This window comes from Erithacus rubecula (genome assembly GCF_903797595.1).
Source record: "Erithacus rubecula genome assembly, chromosome: 2".
Lineage (NCBI taxonomy): Eukaryota > Metazoa > Chordata > Aves > Passeriformes > Muscicapidae > Erithacus > Erithacus rubecula.
This window is the reverse complement of record NC_136685.1, coordinates 96,079,646-96,103,643: the sequence shown is the minus strand read 5'-3', so window position 1 is coordinate 96,103,643 and position 23,998 is coordinate 96,079,646. Positions and strand designations below refer to the sequence as shown.

The 23,998-nt window shown below is 37.3% G+C and overlaps 1 protein-coding gene across 17 annotated transcripts in view; it reads left to right on the top strand.

Moving 5' to 3' along the window:
- NRXN1 (neurexin 1) overlaps positions 1 to 23,998 on the top strand; it is a 659,042-nt gene that overhangs the window by 552,224 nt on the left and 82,820 nt on the right. For 9 of the 17 annotated variants that reach the window (XM_079298607.1, XM_079298605.1, XM_079298610.1 and 6 more), the window contains 2 exons: positions 12,879 to 12,968; positions 14,395 to 14,714. In XM_079298607.1, the coding sequence (XP_079154733.1) occupies positions 12,879 to 12,968; positions 14,395 to 14,714 (410 nt within the window). The remainder of the gene's footprint in view (positions 1 to 12,878; positions 12,969 to 14,394; positions 14,715 to 23,998) is intronic. The other 8 variants (XM_079298612.1, XM_079298599.1, XM_079298598.1 and 5 more) reach the window with 1 other exon arrangement.

Below are 23,998 nucleotides of genomic sequence, written 5' to 3'. Positions count from 1 at the left end.
GTCATTACACAGGACTTTATATAAAGTGTCATTCACTGAACCAAACCAATAATTTGCCCATGCCAGTGAAATGATTTCTGTGCAACACTTAAGTTGGTATGTTTGTGACAGTGGCCCTTTCCTGAGATGCCTCACTGGATAAGCACACACATGGCTCTGCTCTAAGGCTCCCACTGAAGCTCCCAGTGGCTGGTTGAGCATGCAGGAGCAGACTACAATGCTGTGTGCTTCTGAAATGCACTCTATTTCCATTATCTGCTGGGGCAAGCCTAGAGTCAGTCTGCAGCAGGAGCCTTTCTCAGGACAGAACAAATCAATGTGGTGTTGAGCCTTCCAACCAGACAATCTATCATATGGAAAACAAAATTAATTTCTCTGCAGTGCTATTGTGTTCTCAGAAGATGAGGCATTTTTTTATTTGGGGCACATTCATGCATGTGTCCCCAATATATTTTACTGGTGGCATGAGGTGTGACAGCAGTATAGTACTTTATATCTGCAGGATAAGAGCTTCCATTAAACTAACTAATTCAGAAAAAGTCACTATAATTCATACTGCAGCAGGGAAAACAGCAACTTGCTCTGTCCTAGATATATTTTCCAGAGAGTGAACTGCATTAAGCAGGTATTCAGAAGGACACAAATCATTGCTCTCTGGAACATATGAGCATGCACATTCTTTAGACTCTCTTTCTCCCCTTTGTGCCTGTGAACATGGGAGAGTTCTGTTGGTTAAAAAGCAAACAAAAAAACCATCTTGCAACTGCAGCATCCACACTGTCAAAATATTTTTTCTTTAATACTTTAGATTTGAGATTAATGGCACCTTAGTTGCAACAAATTCTGCTTTTGTGTTATATCATGCATATACAATTAAGTTCAGAGTGTTCCAGGAGTGTTCAAAGAGCTGCCTTGACCCTAGCAAGGTATAGGTTAAGCCAGAGGACAGTTTTATTTTTTTCAGTCTAGCCTACCTGTCAGAAAAGAAAACCTTGTATAATTTATATAACCTAGAACTCTTATGGGCTTCACAAGGGGCAGATTGTGTAGTATACAGCATTTCAAATAATTTTGAAGCAGAAATTGAGTATTCCTCAGTATATCAGGAGCATGAAACATTGTAAAGGGCATTGTAATTTTCTGCACCCCTTATATGCAGAAGTTAACTGAATTAAAGGCAGTGAAATTATACTTTTAAAAATTGGTTTAATTGAGATGTAAATGGTTTATTTTCCTCAGTGAACTATTTTTAAGGAGTTAAATAGCTTTTCTGGTGCAGCATTGGGTTTAGTGGACATTAAAAAATGAATGAAACACACTATCATCAAGGCTAAGTATATATAAAGGCAATTTTGTTTTTCCTGTTTTACAGATCTGATGGGCATTAATAGAGGACAGGTTTAAATTTTTTAAATTACAGTTTACACAATAGGGAGAGAATAATAAATACACCCTTTGCAAAAGAACAAATGGTGCTAAAAATATAACTGTAGCTGGGTACAGGGCTAAATCTTGAAAGCATACTCTCATTTTCAGAGCATGGCAATTGCCTTATAGCAATTTTAAACCAAAGGATTCTTTAGCATCTCACTTTAGGATCCCAGTCCTAGAGAGTCTCTCATGTAAATTCAAGTGAGTTTTTATCTGAACTAAGCTATAAACTCAGTTATGGCTTCACTGTCAGTTCCAGAAAGCCATGGTAGGATATGGCATACATGAAGGATTTGGGCAGAGAGGTTTCAGACTCAGTTTCAGCATTCTTCCTTCCCTTATTAAGTTCTCTGGGGCTCGTGGGTGTCCTGTGTGTAAATATCATCCTCTTAGAGCCAAATTACAGTCAGAGAGGAGCAGCACTGAAGTGTTGCAGTGGAGGGCAGTGTGGCAGTGCCACACTTTGGGGAGCCTGCACATCACAGCCACACATCTCACTTTCAATCCCAGAGTTACTGGATATTCCTCATCCAAGTGAATATAGTTAATTTTTCATTAGTCAGCCTGAGGTACTGAGCTTAGTATTGCATACAACTGATGGCTCTCAGTGAGGGGCACTCACTGACTGGAACACCCCCAACCACTGGGGTTCTCTACTGGCTCTAAAAAGCTTTTGGCAATGTAGACAGTGTCCTGGAGAAAAAGAAATCCAATAAAACACTTGTGGGAATCTCGTCTTCCTGGCTGCTCAGTATGAAGCATCATGTGATGAGGCTGGGAAAAAGGAATTTATGGAAATGGCCTTGTGGGTACAAAAGGCTAAAGACTTAAGAACTGGGGAGGATTTTAGCACCTTTTGCAGCACTTTGAAACAAGCTCTGGAACAGGTATCAAATCTGTACCTGGGGTCTGTGGTTCTATGGAAGAAAACAATTTGGTGTAGTATATGTGTAATGAGATCCCTGGAGAGGCACAATCTCCAGTGATTTATATTGTCAAAAAGAAAATTATGCAGTGGTTTGATGCAGTCTAAGTGCTTTCAGGAGGGAGAAAAACAGTAGATGCTTACAGTGCTCTTTATCTTTTCCTAGAAAGCTGTAACAATAGCTGAGAAATTCATGGAAGAAATGAGCACAGAATTTCAACAGTGAGCCTTGGTATTCACTTCTAAGAGATTTACCTCATGGTGTGTCATCACATCAGGAGAAGGTGGTTTCCTAGAAGGCCTGATTGATCTGGTTATAGGTTATAAATTAACCAAAGAACAGGTTCATGGCTGAATACCAGGTTTAGTGGGTAAATAGTCATATCCTCTGATGTGAAGTTGACATCAGTCCTATGTCTTAGGAGTGTACTATCAATATAAGAATAATGCTACGGTACCACTGTGTTTATAATGCAAACACAGCAATCACTTTCCAGGAATTAAAGTCAGAGTAGGGGAAAAAAAAAGTTTCCAGGTATCATTTCTATATCCAGAAACATTACTGTGTTAATCAACAGCTATGCCATGCCTTAAATATGTCAGTCCTATTGCATCAAACTGAGAATGTGCTTTCAAAAAGCAGAAATGGAATACTGGAAATATTACTAAAATCCTAATACTTAATTTATCTTTCTCTTTCTCAGCTTTGTATATTTATACATCCATAAATCCTGACAAATTCCTGTAAGGATTCTTAGTTAACTGCTTGCTTATCCATTCTATCTGATAGCTCACAGTTTGTTGCATGTAATTTTTGCAGTAGCTGACTTTAGTTAAAGAGCATTCCATGGAGTAAGCCTGCGTGCAGTTTTTCCAGCTGAGCTGGAGAGATGAGCCATGCTGCAGGAGTGTGTCAAAAATAATCTGCTGCCTGTACAACTTGCCTTATCTGTCATAGCTCTGTGGATGCAAACACCATGGGTGTTCTGTGCAGAAAGCAAAATGGGATGTTGCTCCAATCCTTGTCAGAATCCTGTTTTAGCCTTGCACTTTATTGGTGGTAACAATCCACCCTGGCAGTTAGACATATTTTAGTGTTAATTGAATATACTTCAGTCTCAGTGGTGAAACTTTGTTTCTAAGTTTTAGTGTTCTGCTTTATAAGGAGTGGCAAATCTGTGTACATATGAATTAAAGTAAGGACAGGAGGCAGCTTCTTTTCCCATCTAATCTATTGAGCCCATGCCAGTACTTTCATGGGTGATGACTGGACAGTAGATTGATGGACTGATGTAGTCCTGTCCTGCCTGAATTTTGGCTTGTGCTGATTAAACTGGAATGAATTAATATTTTATTAGTAAGTTATCTGCCTATTTTAGCTGTTAGAGTCTTATCTGCTTTGAATTAGAGGCTTACTTAGTACTTCACCTTGCTCAGTACCATCATTTAGAAATAAAAATAATTTAAATAGCATATTACATTATATTTAATAATGCATTAGTGCTTTGTGTTAGAGAAGCTACAAGAGTTCATAAAGCTGGAAAGATGATAATAGCCTGATTTAATTTCAACATGGTGGGTTTCAGTATGTTTTTAAAAGGTCAAGTGGTTCCCTGAGAAAAAGTAGATGTGTAAATTGTGCTAGCAGAGCTATTTTCTTTCTAAAGTTGATCTTTTTCCCATTTAACATTTCATAAGTGTTTCAAAGTAGAAGTCAGGTCTACACTGTGGGTATTGCATCAGCAAATGGATTTTTGTAAAACAAAATGAAAGATTAAACATATTGACAGTTGAATAGTAATTATCTATTTCCTTGCAAATTCATACATGCTTAAATGGTTCAATATTGATTGTTTCTGCATTCTGGTGTTTCAACTCAGATTTGGTCTGAAAATCAAGCCAATAAATTTAGACCTACATGAAAGTTAGCTGCTATCTTTGCATTGCCCATCCAAAATGTGGCCTTGTTAGCTTTTAAAACAGAGCAGCTCCTCATATGAAAGTGTGTCCTGGACAAGAGCTTAAATCATAGGATGGCTTGGTTTCGCTGGTGCTGAACTACACATGTGTTAGGACTGGATTTGGAGTCACTGGCTTTCTCTTCTGGAGGCCCAAGGATACCTTGAAACCTTCTGTCATCAGAAAACATCCCAGGAGAGATCAGCTCAAAGACATCTTCAGGCCATGGTTTAGGAAGGCACCAGAGAATTGTTTCCATGCTTAATGCTCAGTGTGTCTTTATGGATTTTGGAAGAATGAGGTGCACAGAAATGGGCTTTCCATGGATGTGGTTTGTGCCAACACTGACAGCCATTCTCCTGCCTATTCCCCACACAGGGTCTTTACTCTGCAGCAGGTCTTTGTCCCATTTTAAATATGAGAAGTCACAAAGCAGAGTTATCAGGAGAGTGATAAATGTATTATGGTGACCAGACTTTCCCTTCCTTTAGAATTTCCTAAATCATGCAAGAAGAAAAATATAGAAGAGATTTGAATACAGAAATTCAGAGTATCTGAGCACTGAACTTTTAAATTTTTTTCAAAATTGCCATTTCAAAACAAAATCAAATGTTTTATAACAATTCTTAGTATCCTTGGCTTTACTACACGAGAAAAAAAAAAACAAACAAACAAAAAAACCCCCATAATCAATCACAAGGGGAGAAACCAAAAAACCTTAGCTAACTGTAAATGTCTTGCAGATTATCAGAAAATTACCTGCATTTTATAAAAAAATAATATGCAACATAGCTTACAGGGGAATTATTAGTGGTCTTTCAAAAAAAAAATATTATAAATAGGAAATCAGATTATTTCCATTTATAACAGCTAAAATTAAACCTCTGCTGGGAGTCTACTCACAGCCATTACACTTTTCCATGGTGGTCTTCTTGTTATATTCTGCAGTCCTAAAGCACTCCTCTGCTTTTATCTCAGTGAGCATCTATTTCTATTATTTACAGTTTCTGTTGCTGCGTCTTGCCAAAAGCATTAAAACCCCCCTATATGTGCAAGTTTAAACCTTTCCATTTGAAATAGATTATTCTCTTATAGTAAAATGTCTGCAAGGCTTAAATACACAAATTGAAATGGCACTTTTAGACAGAACTGAAAGTCTTGAGCTTGGCTTTGGCTAAGGGCTAAGTTTTTTCTTTTTTTCCCTTTTTTTTTTCTGCCTGCACTGCTGACACAGAACAGATTTTTATCTCTTAAATGACATTTTCCGTCTATATGGGCACATTTGTCTCTTTCTGCTTGGCAAAAATAATGATTCTGCTGGTCCAAATAATGATATCTGTTTTGTTTCTGTTGGCTTGTGTGTAATTATGCTTGTCCCTAGGAGAACAAGATGATACAGTCTGAGCAGGTGCAAGCAAATGGGACAAAGCACCTGTATGTCCCAGGACATTGAGACATAGGGTTTAGCTCCATCATCTTCATGTTTTGTGAAATAACATGAAATCAACACTTTAAGAATTTACAGTTGCTATGAAGTTACTTTGTGTGCTGTTGATGAAGGTTGATGCTGAGCACTTTGGATTTCTTACAGTGTTTATGAATCTGGTCATGCAATGATCATGACTTTATTTGCACCCTGCACTGCCCCTGCACAGTCTGCTAAAGCAGTCCAATTGCAGCAGCTTTGGAGGCCAATACTCTCTTTTCTCTTATCACCCACATAACCAAGAGCAGGATGTAACTCCAGAAGATTTTCCCAATTGTTTCAGATAACTTTTCATGTTGCGAATTGTCCACAAATAAGTTATGGGAAAATAGATTTTTTCCCAAGTTTTTCACTAACGACAATAAAATGCAAGATATGAGCAATGACCTTTTGACAGTTTGTCCCTATTCTGATCTCAAAACTTATGTGGTGATTAAACTTAATTAGGAGACTTACCACACAGTTATTAAGTCCTTTCTTATTGATGCCTTCTACCTGAATACTGGATATTCATGGAGTTATGGTCCAGTGGGAATTTAAAATGAGAGCTGAGCACAGTGTTTCCCATTTGCCATTGTCCATTTATATAATGTATTGTTTCTGTCAAGAGACATTCTATATAGCACCTCTTTTCTAGCATGAAATGAAGATCATCCAGATTGCTACCTGGGCAAAAGTCAGTAGAACACCCTCAGTAGCTGCTATCTCAGATCTAGCTAATTTTGAATGCAATAGGCTTGAAACATTCTCCATTTTGCAGTTGGTGAAAATCTACTGAATAAGAAACTGCTTGCAGTCAACTTCTGGTTAAATTTATATAGAAAAGGTAACCTTAAATGCTGTATCATTATGATTTAGAAACAGTTCAAAGTCCTTTTACCTTGGAGAAATACAAAATGTCACTCTTAGGGTAATGTGGAGCATGGTACCTTACAACAATTCATTCCTCTTCAATGATTTCTATCAATTGTCCTGCCTATTTTAGCAGCAGCCCTATAATATTAGCTCCTTTAATACTACACAGGCAGTACAAAGGATCTTTGTAAAACTCCAAATAACAAAATATGACCTTTAATTTATCAGACAAGTCTTATGTTTTCTTATCTGCTTCTTGTTGCTTTTCATCTTTTCTTGCTTGTTTTTGATATAATACAACAATCTCTCAAAATAAACCATCCAGCACTGCACAAACTGAGACAGATACTGCATTATGGTGAGGAAGTGAGAGTCAGGAAGAGCACACTCTTCATTTAATTACTAATTAATTCAGTGAAAAATAATAAAAAACAAAACAGGGCAGAAGGTAGTTGATTTGAAATGAAGGTTCAACTCCTCCTGAGCGGTTAATGAGGGTTTGAAGTTTAATCCTGTAGAAAGTTGTAAAAATATTATTTGCTTTGTTTAATACACAAGCATGAAATAAGGAGCTTACAGAGGAATATATGATGTTTTGGTACAGTCTGTAGGTAAATGGGCATCTTTCAATAGAAGTGGTAATTGTATTCTTAAAGGCAAACCTAAGTTTTCCTTTTTTTTAGCATGTTATAGGCCCCTAATGAGAAATTTTACTCTGCTATGAAGACTGCATTCTGTGGGCAAATAGTCTCTTTGGGTGCTTAATATTCATTATAAGGAATTTGGGATTTCCTGTAGGGTTAAATGGTCATATTATATTATGGTCATTTAGTATGAACTTTTCAGGCTTGACTCTTCAAAATTTGGAGGAGTTGTACTTCATGGTGGTTTCTCTCTTTATAGGCTAAATTGTCTCAAGAAGGCAAGGCATTGAAAAGCTGCACTCTTACTTATTTGCTAGAGGTTCTTTCTCTAACTTAAGAGTTTTTTGCACTTTTATCTTCTCACTGAGCTGACAGTAGGGTTTATTCAAAATGTTCACATTATACAACTCTGTGTGTACCTTCCCTCTGAGCACTGAAGGAGGCCCAAATCAGCCTCCTCATACAAGAGGAGGAGTTACATACATCTTCAAGAGTCACCACTCCATCCTCCTGTGTTTCTCCCCACACACTGTAACAAGTAGAGCTGACATCTTTCAGCAATGGAAAAGGACATATACCCTCCTCTGATCCATCCAGAGCTCATTCCTGAATCAAACATTGGCTAGGCAAGTCTGTAAGCACTCAGCAAAAGTGTGGGTCAGAGCAGAGTCCCCCACTAACACAGTAACCTCCTGAGGTGAATTTGGACCTCTTCTCTACCCCATGCAACCCAGTCTCAAGAATGTGAGCACAATGATGGAAATAGATTATATGAAAGAACTTTAGTATGGGCCATTACTGCAGTTGTGATTTCATTTCCTGACCATGAGAGACCGTGGATTGTTTGTCCCCATGTCCCACCCAGGGCTGCTATGGCTTCCTGTCATGCCATACAGCTGTCATTTCAGTCAGATTTCATCCCTAACTGCATCTCAGGGAATGCTGTGGGTCTCTGTCTTCCTCTTGCAGATGTCAGGGGAGCCATGATTCAGAAAGAGCAGTGTCAAGGTCATGATGAGCAAAACTAAGGGAGAGAGGGTTGCTTGTAAATTGAGATAGACCTTGGTTTCATCTCTTTGTTATTTATTTCCCTAACAGATCACTGGGACTAACAATGTGAATTTGTATTCTGTTAAAGGGTTTGTTTCAAAGAAAATATTCTCTAGTCTAGGTTGCTCTTCACAGACTCACGATTTTCAACCTTCTTACTTATTCCCTTTCAAGGATGCTGCTATTTCACATCAATAACTGACACCTTTATTTCAGAGCACAAAATAGAATTACACTCCAGCCCTGACAATATAATAAATCAGGAGGGATAAAACACATATTAGTGAAGTTCACATAGTTGGTTTGTCCCAGCTGACCTATAGATATAAAGGTATGATTAAAGTTTTTTTGGACTGCTTCTTCTCAGTTGTGACACAAGATTTAACTCTGACTCAAAGATTTGACCTTTGCTGCTCTTCTCTGCTTACCTTGATTCTTTGGAATTATTGTTATTCCCTTGAAGCCTTTCTGCCAGCATGGAATTAACACTCTGTTGTGACAAAATATTGTGTATTTGGCAGAAGAATGAAGCCATCTAGAATTCAATCAGGTTAGACAATGTCATGGTGCTCATCCTGAGTGAATCATTTCTTCCCAGCTTTTTTAATCAAAGAAATCTTGGCCATATAACCTGGAAGAGTAATGCTGTATAGTCACATAGCTGTCTACAATTAAAGTTTAGGCACATCAGGGTTTTTTTTATGAATTACGATTTAAAGAATGCCTGCCAGAGCACTTAATCTTTCAGATGGGTAACAGAATAAAATCTCAAAGTCACAGTCAGGTTTATTTAGAGTATGAAAAAATTTATTAACCTTCTTGGAAGTGTTTTTACTGAAGAAGTTCCTTGTGGTTCACCATATTGGTGAAAACAAGCATAAATAAAGGAAGGTGGGAAAACGTGAACTGAATACTCCTGAGGAAAACAATCTGTGGTATTTATGATTTCTCCACTGGGGAGATTATAAAATGAGGGAAATGCATACAGTTTTACTGGGTCTGTCCAGATTCTTTGAGCAGAGTAGCATTACCCAAACCAGCTATTTGGGAAGAAGCAGTTATTGAAACTATTTGTGTTTTTCATTATGTAGTAAATAGGACTTTTGTTGCTTTTAATGGAGTTTCTGTTATTTTCAATTCTACGTATGATTTTCTTTTTCATGTAGTTGTTATGTGTCTACTGGTTTCATCATTACCAAATTCATGTGTTCTCCTTGAAACTAAATCCAGATAAGTTCCACACCATTTCCCTCTAGCCTTTCCATTTATATTATACACTAGAAGAATTTAAGCTAATGTAATAGTGTCAAATTGAGATGTATTTCACAGTGCACTTTTCCCCTGATGAGGAATGGGCTAATGTAATCAGCAATTATTTTTTGTGTGACCTTTACAAATCAAATTGTTATTTCCTTGCTTTTCATTTGAATTTTGCTCCCAGTGGTGTAGGACTGCTGCAGCTAGTAAAAAACATAATTTATTGATAGAATCACATTATAATAGTCTCAAAAAACACACGTATTGTATGCTTTAATGGAATAATTCAAAGAAATGTATAAGCTGGCCAAGATTAAAATTTATGCCTTTAGTTCAAGAGGAGTTTCTACATCACCATAGAGATGTTCTGGAGCAGCTGCACAGTAGTGAGTGGACCTTGCCTAGGGCAAACCCCATGCTAGTCATGGAATTACAACTGAGAGTTGCAATAGCCCTAAGGATCCAGGCTGGTGGCTGAAGGGGGTCCTCTTACCACATGTTCCTGATTGATGATTTATTCACCTGCTGGGTGAATAAACAACATAGTTTAATGCCTTCCCAATATAGGCAGTTGTGGACACTTTGCCATGACTTCCTGGTTCTTTGGGATCTAGAGAGCATTTCTTCATGAAAGACATCCAGTGAGTAACTGTGTGTGGAGTCGATGGGTGAATGATGATCTCTATCCATGAGACACATTTCCATTATGTTAATGCATTCCTTATGCCCACATACCTCTTCTGAACAACTTAGCCTTTCTTATAAATGACATAGAAGAATTTCACCCACTCCCCCATTTTTTTTTAAAAAAAGTATAGATAACCAAAAAAAAGGTACTCATGATTCATTTACTGTAAGCTAAGGAAACCTTTTAGAAATAGGATGTTCTCTCACTTATTCAGTGACTCAACTGATAAAGCCTCAACAGAAACTGTCGAAACATCTTATTGAAAAGCTGAATGTGTTAAAAGTTACTGACTGTCAGAAAATATAAATTATTAGCTCACTGGTTTAATACACATATATACACACATATTTTGAGGGATGATACAAATCCAGAAGAGAAACATGTAGGATCGTACAATTTTGTTTTGTTTTGTTTTGTTCCTGTGCTGGTCACATGACATTTCTTATGGGAATTTTTCTGATATTTCTCAGATTTACATTTAGTCCCAGGAAGTTTGCTGTAAGACAAGGAGGCGAGAATGAAGAGAAGCAATTTTAAAGATCATAAAAGGAAAAACAAAACCTTAAAACTTTCTGTATTCTTATATCATCATAGTAGTTGTGTTGTGATGTATTTAATTCTAAATTTTTGCTTTCTTGGACGAGTACAAAAGGAAAAGTGTCAGTAAAATGTTTGATGTTCAGTTTCAGTCCTCTTTTATGGAAAATATATCTAAACGAGGACAGAGAGAAATGTACATACAAACAAAATGTATATATTTTACATATATGCATATATATCCATGTATTTTTTTTAATATGACATGCACTTAAATGTTCACTTAGTATATTTACTCAGAGAACTTGTGGAACCACCTTCTGTGGTTGTCCAAAGAAATTGTGGATGCCTCATCATTGGAAGGGCTCAAGGTCAGGTCAAATGTGCTTTGAGCAGCCTGATCTAGTGAAAGGTGTCTTTACTCATAGCAGGGGGGTGGGAATACATGATCTTCAAATGTCCTATCCAAGCCAAACCATTTTATGATTTGATAACAGAAAGTGAATGAACAGGAAAAGGCCATCTCCTCAAAAGCAAATAGGTCAACTTCTGGCATGGTGATAATGTCCATGCTAAACCAAGTGAGAGATGCATGAAACATGGAAAATATCAGTCCTCAGCACTGCAGAATAAATATCTGCATAAAACCACTATGGTTTCATTTGCAGTTTTGGGGGGCTATTGTCCTGACTCTTCCCTGCAAGCCTGTTAGGGCTTTTGTGACAAACTGGAACACTGATCTTCTGAATTTGGATAATATTTCTGTTTGACAATTGCAGATGCAGGACCTGGTTTCTTGTTTGGTTTGGTGGGTTTTGATGTCAAAGAAAACAATGCACGATCGAGCTAATAAGATTGACTTTGTATTTGGACATAGTTTATGAATGACTGCTTTTTACTCACCTTGCTCTTCTTATCTCTCAGATTCTTTACTATTATGAACCAATTTAATGAAAGAAAAAGAAATTGTTGGTCTAAAACTGCTGCCACCAAAAGCCTATACATTGAAGGAAATATTTAGGTTTGCCATTCTCCTAAGTAGCTTTCTACGTGGTGTTCCGAGAGATCACAACTATATCACTCAAACACAAAAAAAAAAACCAAACTATAATTGCAAATAAATATTTGCTGTTTCGCTAATTATCCCTCATCTGCTACTTTTCTGACTGTACCAGCCTTATTTTATCTCACTGTTTTAGTTAAAATCAGAGATCTGTGCACTGACTGAGAATAGACACAGTTGGCAAATATGACAAATTTGTCCTTTGCATTGCTGGGTTCTGGTTAGTTCTTAATTTATGAAACCCCACCATAGATGGCCTCTTGCTAAATTTCAAAGCACTTCCATGTTTCAGAACCAGGCTACCTTTCAGCAAGTCACTTTTGTCAAAGCCTTGGTATTCCTTCAAGACATTGTCAAGGAGTCCTAAGAAAATGTACAAACTGTGAACGCCCTGTTCTGTTCTGTACCATGTATTTGAATCTCTGGATTTTATTTAAATGAAGCAAAGAAATGTATATTGTTTTCTGCTTAGGAATAAGCTACAGCAGGACTATTATTAGACAGGAGAAGTAAGTGTGCTTTAGATGGTGATTAAGAGTTGCATTCTTCTTCTTTAAATGACTAACCTGGAGTGAGAGGTTGGATGTCTTTTGAAAACTTAAACCTGTTTCACCTGAACATGTTTAACTAGTTAATAAGAAACATCAAAAAAGACAAAACCCTGAGGTCAACTATCATTTTTTTGTAAAGCCATTCGATGATGTTTAAATTTGTTTTTTGGGTCTGTCTATAACATAAGTTTAATAACCTAGCTCAAATGCAGATTTCTAATTTTCAATTAACATAGGAATAATTTTGTTTGCTAAAATAAAATAAATGAATGAATGAAAAGTCTGAACCATGAAATGTTCTAGGTAGCACTTTTTAAAATTCCAAATTTCAAAAAATCATGTGGCAACTGTATAGCTCAAGCTTTAAGTATTAACTTTTAACCTTTGACCTTACAGATTTTAACCAATGAAATGTCTCTTTAAACTTTAAAGGAAACAATGATAACGAGCGCCTGGCGATTGCTAGACAGCGAATTCCATATCGACTTGGTCGAGTAGTTGATGAATGGCTACTCGACAAAGGTAAAAAACATTGATTAAAACTTCAAATAAAAAAATAATTTGAACATAACCAAGTAGTGCTTCATTGTAACACTAATAAACATAAAAATAAATTTCAGTAAAACTAAATTAAAACAAATTTTAAAAAGTAAAATATAGAGTAATATTTGCATACCTTGTATAATAATTTCTATACATTTCTAGAAGTACCAGCTGTTTAATAATCTTACCCTGTTAACTTAAGGTTAAAGGGACTGTTAAATATAATCCACTAACTCAATCTATGAAGGTACTCACAGCAAACATTAACCAAAAATTATAAATCATTCATAGATTATATTACATGCTCCAGCATCTAAATTATTAACTAAAAATATCTGTAGTTATGATATCTTCATTACGGTCCTGAAAAAAAATTTGTTTAAACTGTAGGTATCTTAAATAGTGGGCAATATGAATTGCCAATCAAAATGAAGTCCCTTTAACGTTTGCAATCTTCTAAGGGGATTTTGGAACAAACACTAATTAAAACAGAACTTAAAGTTGTGTGCATGCTTTTTGTGAGCAGAAACCAAATAGTCACTAAAGTGACTATTCTATTTACTAAGAGTGGTACTGTTGCTGAGGATTTCTCTGTTTAATGGAAATGTGCCATGATTTCTCCATTGGTATGTGTATCATTTCTAAAGCCGCTTTTGCATCTAAAATCTTTTATTTTAATTGATAGCCTTGCTGAAAGCCAATCAGACATTTGTTTTTGAATCTGCCTCTGAGATACTCAGTGTGAACCATGTGTTTCTTTTTTTGCATATGTTGAAGGGAAATAAAACATTTAAATATTAAAAGGAAATATTTAATTTAAAAATGTAAATATTCACTTATCTAGAGATACAATGGATTACCACATAAATTCTTTAAAATTCACTTGACCTAATGACTTGATGGCATATATATAAACTTTGTGTGTATATACATAATTGTATATGTCTATACATACATCAACTCACTTGTACATAAAGCTATAGGCTCTATGCTGCATAACATGGATAAAAAAAACCTTTCTAATGTTGGCAGACTTGAAGAAAAAGTTATCTTAAGGAATTAGAAAACCTGGCATTCTTGAGACACACCAAAAAGTTAACACTGCTTTCAAGCAAAAGGGAGAGGGGATATCTTGTAGTGCTAAACACATTTGCAAATATATTTGATTGGCCTTTTAGCAAAAAACATATAAATCCCAAAACGCCGTAAATTACGAAAAATGCAAACGCTCTCAAAATTTATGCATTTCATGGACACCTCATTAAAAAGCAATGAATTATGAGTCAAATACTTTTCTTATAGTTTATTGCTCTCATTTTTCACCCCATGACAATCTGTTATCACTTGTGTAGAGTACAGCGTTCACAGTCAACATTTTTGCATGTATATAATATTATCTTCACAGGGCGTCAGCTCACAATCTTCAATAGCCAAGCAACCATAAAAATTGGAGGCAAGGAACGTGGCCACCCTTTCCAAGGCCAGCTCTCTGGTCTTTACTACAATGGCTTGAAAGTTCTGAATATGGCAGCAGAAAACGATGCCAACATCGTGATAGAAGGAAATGTGAGACTTGTTGGTGAAGTGCCTTCCTCTATGACAACCGAGTCCACAGCCACTGCGATGCAGTCAGAGATGTCCACTTCAGTCATGGAAACAACCACCACGTTGGCCACGAGCACTGCCAGAAGAGGAAAGGCTCCGACCAAAGAACCCATTGGTCAGGTTAGTCAGCTTCCTCGCCTTTTGCAAATGTCTTCACACTCCTGAGCGCGGCTTCCTTTGTGGCATTCCCTCTGCAGATGAAATTGTTCCTGTTAAAGAAATGCATGAGTTGTTGTTGAAAGTTCTGTACCCTACGTGGCTCATGGATGTGATGTTCATCAGCATTTTGAGGGAAAGTAAGGGCTTTGCTTTTCTTCTAAATTAGGCAAACTTGCCAGTTCAGATTGTTCTGGTGCTGAGTTATATTGCTCTGTCATCTTCATAGTGGTGCATATTTTTAAATACCCTTTCTTCCTTTGATGGCTTACATCGATTACTTTCAGTGTAGGATTGCAGGATGTCTGGAATTAGAGATAATGAAATGAAGTGGTGATTTTATCCATGAGATAGAGAAAAGACACCCAGTTTTAAGAGAGAACAGGAAGGAGGTGTGAAGGCAAAAAGCTGCAAGAGGCTGGAAAAGAAGGAATTAGCACTTTCTCTAGTCCCACGATTGATCATCTTGTCTGGCCCTACTCATAAGAGGCAGTGGCAGCAGAGGGAATTAAGAGCACTCTGCACCATGGGAGACTCAGCATCCAAGTCATTGGCTGTTGTTTACTGTTTGTTGAGGTTATTTGCATCTCATGAATTTAGTGATATATTCAGTTGCTTTCAGGTTTTGTCAGGATCTCTCCATAATATGTGGGGAAATTTAATTATTGGGAAAGGAAGGGAGAAAAAAAGGTGAGTGAATTAAGTACCTTTATACCTTGGATACCTCAAGCAGTCAGACATTGTGTTTTAAAATGCTAAAACGTATCAAGATGTTCCTGTGGTGGGGAAGATTCTTTTATATTTATTATTTCTTTAAAAAGAAAACCAATAAAAAAAACAACCAAACAAAAAATAACAAAAAAACAGACAAAACAAAGAAACAAAAAAAACCCCTCAACCAAACCAAGAAAAAAAAGGTACACTGCTAAAAGCTTTTCTTGTTCTTTTAGTTCACAAGCTTGTTCATGTGCCCACTGTGCCATCAAGCCATAACAGACAGCTACACTCCTGAGATCCAGAAGTAGGACAAGGAACACAGAAAGCTTCATGAGGGAGGGACAGGATGTGCTGAATAAAGTCCATTTCCTCAAGAATGAAGCATGCAGATTAGAGAGAGGTTGAGATCAGGTTGCCTGTTTTCTGTGTAAAAACTCAAGTCACAGTGTGAATTGGGGCATCAAACTTGACACTTCAGTTTTTCTGTCTGTAATAACTTTGTATGCTTTACACTATGGATCAGAAACTGCAGTAAAGTAAAAATTAGAATTGTTATTTAATAAACTTGAAGTAGTACATTTAAGCTAAATATGATCCTTAAAAAGGTATTTTGACTTGCAGGTTAGAGGGGGTTTTAATAATTTTTGACGTGCCAGAGTTTTAATAAATAGCAATGCATTTTCTTTGTTTTTATTTCTATTTTAAATAGTATCTTGCACTCTATTATCCAACTAGTCTGACCTCAGTATTTTGCAGCAACAAAATGTAAAACTTCATCAAATTTATCAAAGGAAGATATGTCTCAAAAGTGTAGAACACCCTCATCGTGTGGAATAATTTGAGCTAAATTAATGTTACTAAATTAAAATTAAACAAAGCTGTTCTGCAAGTTCCCAGCATACTCCTGGCCTCTGCCACTCTCATGTAACTCCCAGGCACAATTTTGGAGGAAGAATGTCACAGGGACCATTCTCAGTTGGCACCTTGCATGATCTGTAGGCAGCAAGAATTTACTGGTATAATTGCTTTTCCAGTTGACCTCAGTTTCTGGGAGTATTCCCCAGTATAATTTGCACACTGTTTGCATGTTTAGCCACTAAGATTTTCTTTTTGTGGTGTTCCAATGGGATATTTTTGGAAGAAAATTTTCTTAAGCTAACAACTGTGGAGAGATGTAAATTTTTCTGAAGAGGGGAAACAAAATAATTAGGGTAAAATGATCTTCCCAAGCTGATCTGTTTCTAGGCTGTGGTGCCTGAAATAAGCTATTGCCCTTATTGACTCTATCAGAATATCCACTCAGATTTTTAGAGAAGCTTACTGGCACTGGGGCTGAGTGGCCTCAAGGCAGTTCTGCCATTTCCTCATCACTTTTTTGGCTGAAGGGCTATGCCAAAATACCATGAGCTCTTTGATACCCCACCATGAGGAGCTTCCAGCAGGCTCCAGGAGCACCCAAAGGTGCAGAGCATCACCCAAACCAAGTTCTGAGGGTGAAGGTTTTGATCAGCCTCTCTCACCTGTTAACCTGGCTGGAGCAAAGACTTCATGCATCTTTTGGTAAACTCCTGATTTAGGAACCTGAAAGCACCATTTGTGAGGAAAGCATTCCATGGCAACATCACTGCAGCACCTGGGGCAACTTGAGTGTATAAATGGCCCCTTCTTGATTCCATCTATATCACAATGTCTCACCTGGTAGATTCTGTGTGTCATTTCATGCACTTAATTAGTCAGGGAGTGAACTGGAACAGTTTGTCATCAGGCCCATGATTTGAATTCAACAGATTGGTAACCTCCCAAAGTCAGAGCTGAAATTTGTTTGCAGGATGCTGTACTATTCTTGCAACATAGACTCAGGAAGGTACTGAAGCAGCTTAAGGACATAGTTTCTTATCTTCATTCATACTGACGCCTGGAAAGGCTGACCTGGAACAGAGACTAGACAGAACAAAAGAATAAAATAGCTATTTATTGAAAGGACACAACTTGGGTAATACAAGACTCCAGCCAGGGCTACAATCAAATCAAATCCAAGATGGATTCTGGCAACAAGTTTTTAAACTTCTATAAGTTTTGATTCATCCACACATTGGGTTCAACTGTCCAACTACAGCCCCAGTCTCAGCCCCTGGCTTGGCCCCTTCCCTTTGCCATTGTTTGTGCTTTTTTGGGGAATGGCTGTTCTTGATTTTCTAGCTAAGAATGGATTGTTTTGTCTAACTACTATGTGAAGAGAACTTACTATCACCTAATATGAAGTTTCAGTTACACATGAACCAGCAGAGAATTTGAGAAATATAAAAGCTAAAACCAAGCATCAATACTTGGCTGTTATTCTACCTGCATGTAATAATTCCTGAGCTTGTGAGCCATATGGTTCCCACAGGTCTGTCCTGCAGGGTGCTGAGTAATCATTTTCCACCTTGGTATTACTGGAGATAAATGCACCCACCATCTCATGGAAAAAAAATCTACCTTTGATTTCTTCATTCTCTTTCTTTTTTGTCCTTTACATTTTCTTTCCTGATTTTTGCTTATGTATAACCTCTGCAAAGGTGTCAACTACGCTGACATACAGAAGAAAAGTTACCTCTCCAGTATTAATTAGGTTACTGAGGAAAATATCCAGCTGAACAGCAATTGCTAATGAAAAAACCTTACATTACTGCAAACCAGTCCATGGCTGAAATAGAATAGAAGCAAATGATCTAATCAGTCAGAGATTGTTTGCTCCATTTGCAGAGGTATTGAATTCAATTAAAGATTGCAATACTTAAAGAAGGTCGTTAAAATCTCTATTTATAGGAAAGGTTATTTTTAAAAACCTACAATGTTTAATTGACAGAGTCTCTGCTCCCTCACAGACATTGACAAAAGCAATATATGATGCAAGATACACATGGGACTTCCAGAAAGTATGTTGAATACTGTTCTGCATGATTTTAGATGAAGGAGGTCTTAGTGCTTCTAAGAAATGCTTTTTGCTAAAGACTCCAAATGAAGGCTTTCTCAGCTTGGAAATATTTTAACAATGGATGTTTTGGTGATGACAGACATCTTAATTATTGCACTGGGAAATGTAAATTTTTCAAAGGGGAGAAAGGTAGTCAGAGCTTATTGAATGTCAATAGAATGCCTGACTTTCCTTAGTGCCTTAAATCCTCCCCCCTACTCCCCATTTGATTATAATGGCATTCAAGCTGTCAGCCTCTGTGCAAGGCACCATGTAAACACAGAAGTAAAAGTCCCTGCCTTCAGTGTCTCATAGAATAAACAAAAGATATCAGGCAAGGAGTAGTGAAAATATAGGAAATCAGGAGGTGGGAGGAAGAGGGAGATAAAGCAAGTATTGTGTTGTTTCAGTGTTGACAATTGTGCAGATTTGCAGCCATTGTGGGAGGGACACTTCACTGCAATGTGGTTTTTTATCCAGGCTTCTCAGACAGCTGTAGGATCACCACAGAGCTACAGCAGCTTCTGGATCAGGCAATTTAAGGAATGGGCTGCCTGGTCAAGCAATTGGTGAAAAATTGGCACCAGCTCTGGGAGAAGCCCTGGCCACTGGCATGGGAGATGAGGGTTGCAAGGGAGGTCTTTTCTTCTCCCATGCTGCATGGCAGGAGGCTCAATATTTTGGATACCTTTATGAGCATGGAAAGAAATCCCCCAGCTTAATTTTTCCAAGAACAGGACTTGTGCTAAATGAAAATATGTGTTGCTAACTTTTAGGGAGTCTTAAGTATGCACTCAGGCAGAGAAATCATTAATTTGGTCAAAGAATATCACTCTTTTATGAAATACCACCCTTTTATTCAGCAAAATGATACAGTTAAATTCTTCCTTCTTTTTGTCTTTACTTTTAACACTATTTAAAAGTTTAATTTGCAAGTTTTTCTGTTCAGTCATGAAGGTGATAAACATCTTTTAAAACTGAAAATAAAGATTCTCATGTTGTAGAACTCCAGGAGCTGAAATGTTAAGCTAAACACTGAGTACTGCAAGGTTTGCAATAAAAATTGCAAGAGTTGGCAGAAGCCTGAAAGGCTTCAAAAGGACTTAGAGAATGGGTTTTGCTTGAATTAGGAAAGCCCAATCAGGCCTTTAGTATCTCTTTGGCACAGCTTTGTGAATCTGTATTAACTGGAAATCATAAATGAAGTGATAGTAAATCAAGAATAATATGCTCATTTCTCATCCCTTTCTAAGGATTTGATTATGACAGCCTATCCACAGATCAGCCTCTACTCTCATGCACTGGAAACCGTTTCTGAAAATTGTCTGCAAAATAGCTTTTTTAATTTTCCATAACATATTCTGGCAGTTCTCTTTGTTCTCATCAGGGTGGGTTCTTATCAATAACACTAAGCCACTTAGCCAGCAATTGCTATATACTGTGAGATGATTACATGTTTGGGAACAATAGGCACTGATTTTTGGTTAGGCAGAACTAAATCAATGAGCTGAAATTTGGTCAGTTGCCCTAGAGGGCATACATCAGGTGAAGGGTATGTTTCCTTATATATATATTGAAGCAGCATATTTAAATACCATTCATTGTATCAGAGACAATGACAGGCTTGGCTCAGAGACTTCACCTGCCAAATAAAAACAAGCAGTGGAGAAAAGAGGGGTGATATCCATTGAAAGAGTTCAATTTTAAGAATGGTAGTTGAAGACATGACCTCCATACAGCACAGCAAATGTGAGCATGTTTTATGGAGACACACTGATCATTAAATGAATGAAGATAACATTAATAGAAGGATGACTTTCCCCACCCATTTTGGTTTAAAATTATGTACTGTATAGTTTGCAAAGTCCTGTTTCTATGCACAGGTGTTGTGCTCTTCTCATGTATCTGCTTCCACTTCTTTCTCTGGATGGTCACACCAGCTTGTCCATAGTTCATCAGCCCCAGGAAGCAAAGCTCCTCCCCAGTGCTCTGATAAATCACAGGATTTGGCTCAACAGATGCTCACTAGTGTAAAGTGAATGCTACAGCTTCCAGTATCCCAGTGCTCAGCACCCATACGTGTCCCTTAGATGAAAGATCCTGGGAAATTTGAGTGTTCAGGACAAATCTCATTTGCAGTAGGATCTCTGTGCAAAATGGTGGTTGCAAAGTGCACACATTTCAATTGCAAGTTGACAGAAATTCACCTAGGTGCATGAAACCCATGTACTTCTCCTTGGTTTGTTTTATTTAAAATATCATATTAAAATTTTTAATATTCTTCTAGTGATTTTTTTATCATTTGATTAATTGTTTTAAAAGACAATTGCCAACATCACTGGCACTCAAGATATATATAAAATTGAAAAGAGGACACAGGGAACATTAAACTTCCCCATCTTTGTTTTAATATTTGCTATCTGATCACATTTGATTTTTACATCTTACTGCAAAATATTTGCATATTGAATATTGGCTTTTTAGCTTGATACTGAAGTTGTGTAAATAGGGTGGCTTTAGAAAATCAGTATTCAGTGCAATTGCCTCTAGAACTGGCCCATTGGTTTGTTGTTTTCAAGCATGTCACGGTTGTCTGTCTGCCCCTCTTAAAAAATATTGCATTCCTTGACCAATTCAGTCAAATCTGGTTCAGCATAAAGATTTCAGGGATATTAAGCTTCCAGAAAACCTAAATTGTGTCAGTTCTGGTGTCCATTCTGATCTCCTGTTGCATATTGCAAAGCCAGGTGTTTAAAAGCACACCCAACTTTGTGTTTAAATTATGAGAAAGAAAAACAAACTGTACGTGTGTACTTTGGATGAGTTTCTCAAAAGTTCCTCAGACTCATTAATGTTTCTCTATTTCATCAATGTTTTTCAAAATCTTATCCTGTGACTCTTTTATATGTAAATACTCTAACAGTATCTTTAATTGTGCCAAGCTCAGAGGATAAGGTTTACTATTAGTTGTTGGCATTTGTTGGAGAGGAATGGCTCATAGAGCTTCTTTGGAGCACTGAAGGCAAATCCTAACCAGTTGCATGGAAAACTACAGGCACAGAAAAAAACTGAACATGATCAGCAATGCTACTTCATTCCTACTGCACTGCACAATCCAGAAAAGACTTCTGGTTTGTCTTTGGCTGTGCTGTGGATTAACTTCAAGAGGGACCATCCACATGGGATGGGTTTAAAGCCCCTCCAAAAAGAAGCCAAACTATGGAATTTCCATTCAGGCAGTGGGATATGTCTAAAACCTTGAGCACTGCTTTGAAATTACCCTTTGTGGTGTGTACACACAGGGAAAAAAAAGAAATGAAATGAAATTACAACAGTGTTAGTAATCCAAAGAATGGCAAGATGCTTGCATAAATTGCTGATTAAATAGTTGCAAATAAAATTTCTTTTTTAAGTTCAATCAGGCCACTTGATGCTTTAATTTTGTTGTTCTTCCATGTTTAAATGACCAAGTTCATTTATTAGAGTTTGCTTTGTTATTTTTTTTTTTTTAACCCAGATTGGTTTTATCCAGTATCAAATTCTGACACATTACCATATTTAAAATTGGTGACATTTAGTAGAGCAAATATAATCTTGGTATCGATGTTTTTTCATAGCATGCTGCCTTTCTTTATTCCTCATTGCTCATGTCTTGCTAGGACAGTAATGTTTCCAAACCATCCCTTTGTATAACATGAGGAGCATCAAACTATTGCTGAGCAAAGTCACACCCAAATTTAGGCAGTGATTTGTTTTTGGAGAAATATTTCCCTTCCAGTTACAGCTCTTTTGTCAACCTCTTTTCTTAGGAAGGGTCCTCACATGAAGCCATGCTTGGTTCTCTCTCATACTCTGTGCCTTCCACTGTTCCTTCTCAGTGTCTGCCAGCACATTAATAAACATTAAGATTACATGGAAATGGGATTGTTTCACCCAGGTGGAACAAGAGGTTGTTGCTGAGCTGGTGACCCTTAACTGTGTCATCACATGTCTGTAATACATTTTTCTGCATTTGTGGTGGCTGAAAAAGGCGGGGTGTGTTACAGTCACTGATTCTCAGCAGCCTTGAAGGATAGAAATCCTTGTGTTGTGTCTCAGAGCTTCTGTTCTCCCATGAAAAGAAAGTGAGAGTCATTCAGTCCCCTTATCATTTTCTGGAGCCGTGCTAAGCCTGAAGATCTTGTTAACCACTTCCTTTGGTGCATTTTTATGATTGAAGCTCTGTGTGTTTTACAAGCTTGGCTCACACAATTTCCTTTCAGAAAGCATGAAATAATACATTCTATTTCTCTTGTGTGTGATTCCTGAGAGCTGAGGGAAAGAAAAGCAAATTGACTCAGGATGTGACCTTCCCCTCTCAGTGGTGAGAGCCCAGAGCAGGCACCCTGCCCTGTGCTGCCACACTTGCAGCCCCCCAGTGCTCTGAGCAGTGTCAGTCCTGCTGCTGCAGCCAGCCAATGGATTCCCAGTGTTCCACAGCACATGGAGCCGCTGGGAGATGAATTTTCTTTCCATAGCTAATTAATCAGGCTAATTGCTGCAAGTTGCAGTGCTCAACCTGCTTTTATGTGTGGCTGGCAAGGACCTGACTACAGCAGTCTGTTGTGTGATGTTTTGCTGAACATCAACATCATAGCTCTTAGGTGATACAACTGCATTAGGTCCTGAAAATTCCCTCTAAACACAGCAGTGACAGCAATGTGAGAAACCTTTCTGCTCACTTACAGTTATTAAGACCAAATCTTCATTCACAGGCATGCCTGCTTCATAGACTGCTGATCGTTTTCTTTAATCAAACGTTATTCTTGGGGCTTTCAGTTAATAAATTAGTACAGAAGGTTTCTGCAAGACCCTTTTTTTACCCCCTGTGGGTAGTATCAACATCCTATGTCTGTCTTGAATAACTCAATAAGTACTTTTTGATTTATGGTTTTATTTAATTTAATCTGTTAGCTAAACTTGTCTTTAAATATTTGTTTTCATTTAGTAATCAACAGTTGATTCGAACAGCTGAAACTTATGTTTTGTTTATATGTTGGCATTACTTCAGAGTTAGATACTTCCTAATAGTTATGTCTTGATGCTCTTTGCCTAGAACATCTGCAATTCTGTTATGAATAATTTTGCATGCAGTGTTCATTTCTTTGCATAGTTTTTCTTTCACTTAATGAATCTTTGTTGAAATGTCTCTTTTTTTGCACTATAGTTTTGCAGGCACGCACATATATTTATATGCACACACACGCACAAACAGACACACACATTTTTAAAAGGCAGATTAAGTTATTAGATGGGAATTTTTTAAATGTGAATGGGAACAGTAAAGTCTCCAAACAGACTTAAGGAAGAAAGCTATGAAACTTGCCAGTTTCTCCAAAGAGGAAACATAAATGATGGGCAGGGACATCTGCATTAAGGAAGAACTGAATTTTTTCCTTGGATCCAACTATAGCACTCTCTCCTAGAAGTGCATAGGAACATGGGGTGAGAAATAGAATCCATTTTCCTAAAGTCAACTCCAGACAATCTGATGACATATTCACCAACTTAACATAAATCAAATAGGTTTGCATTC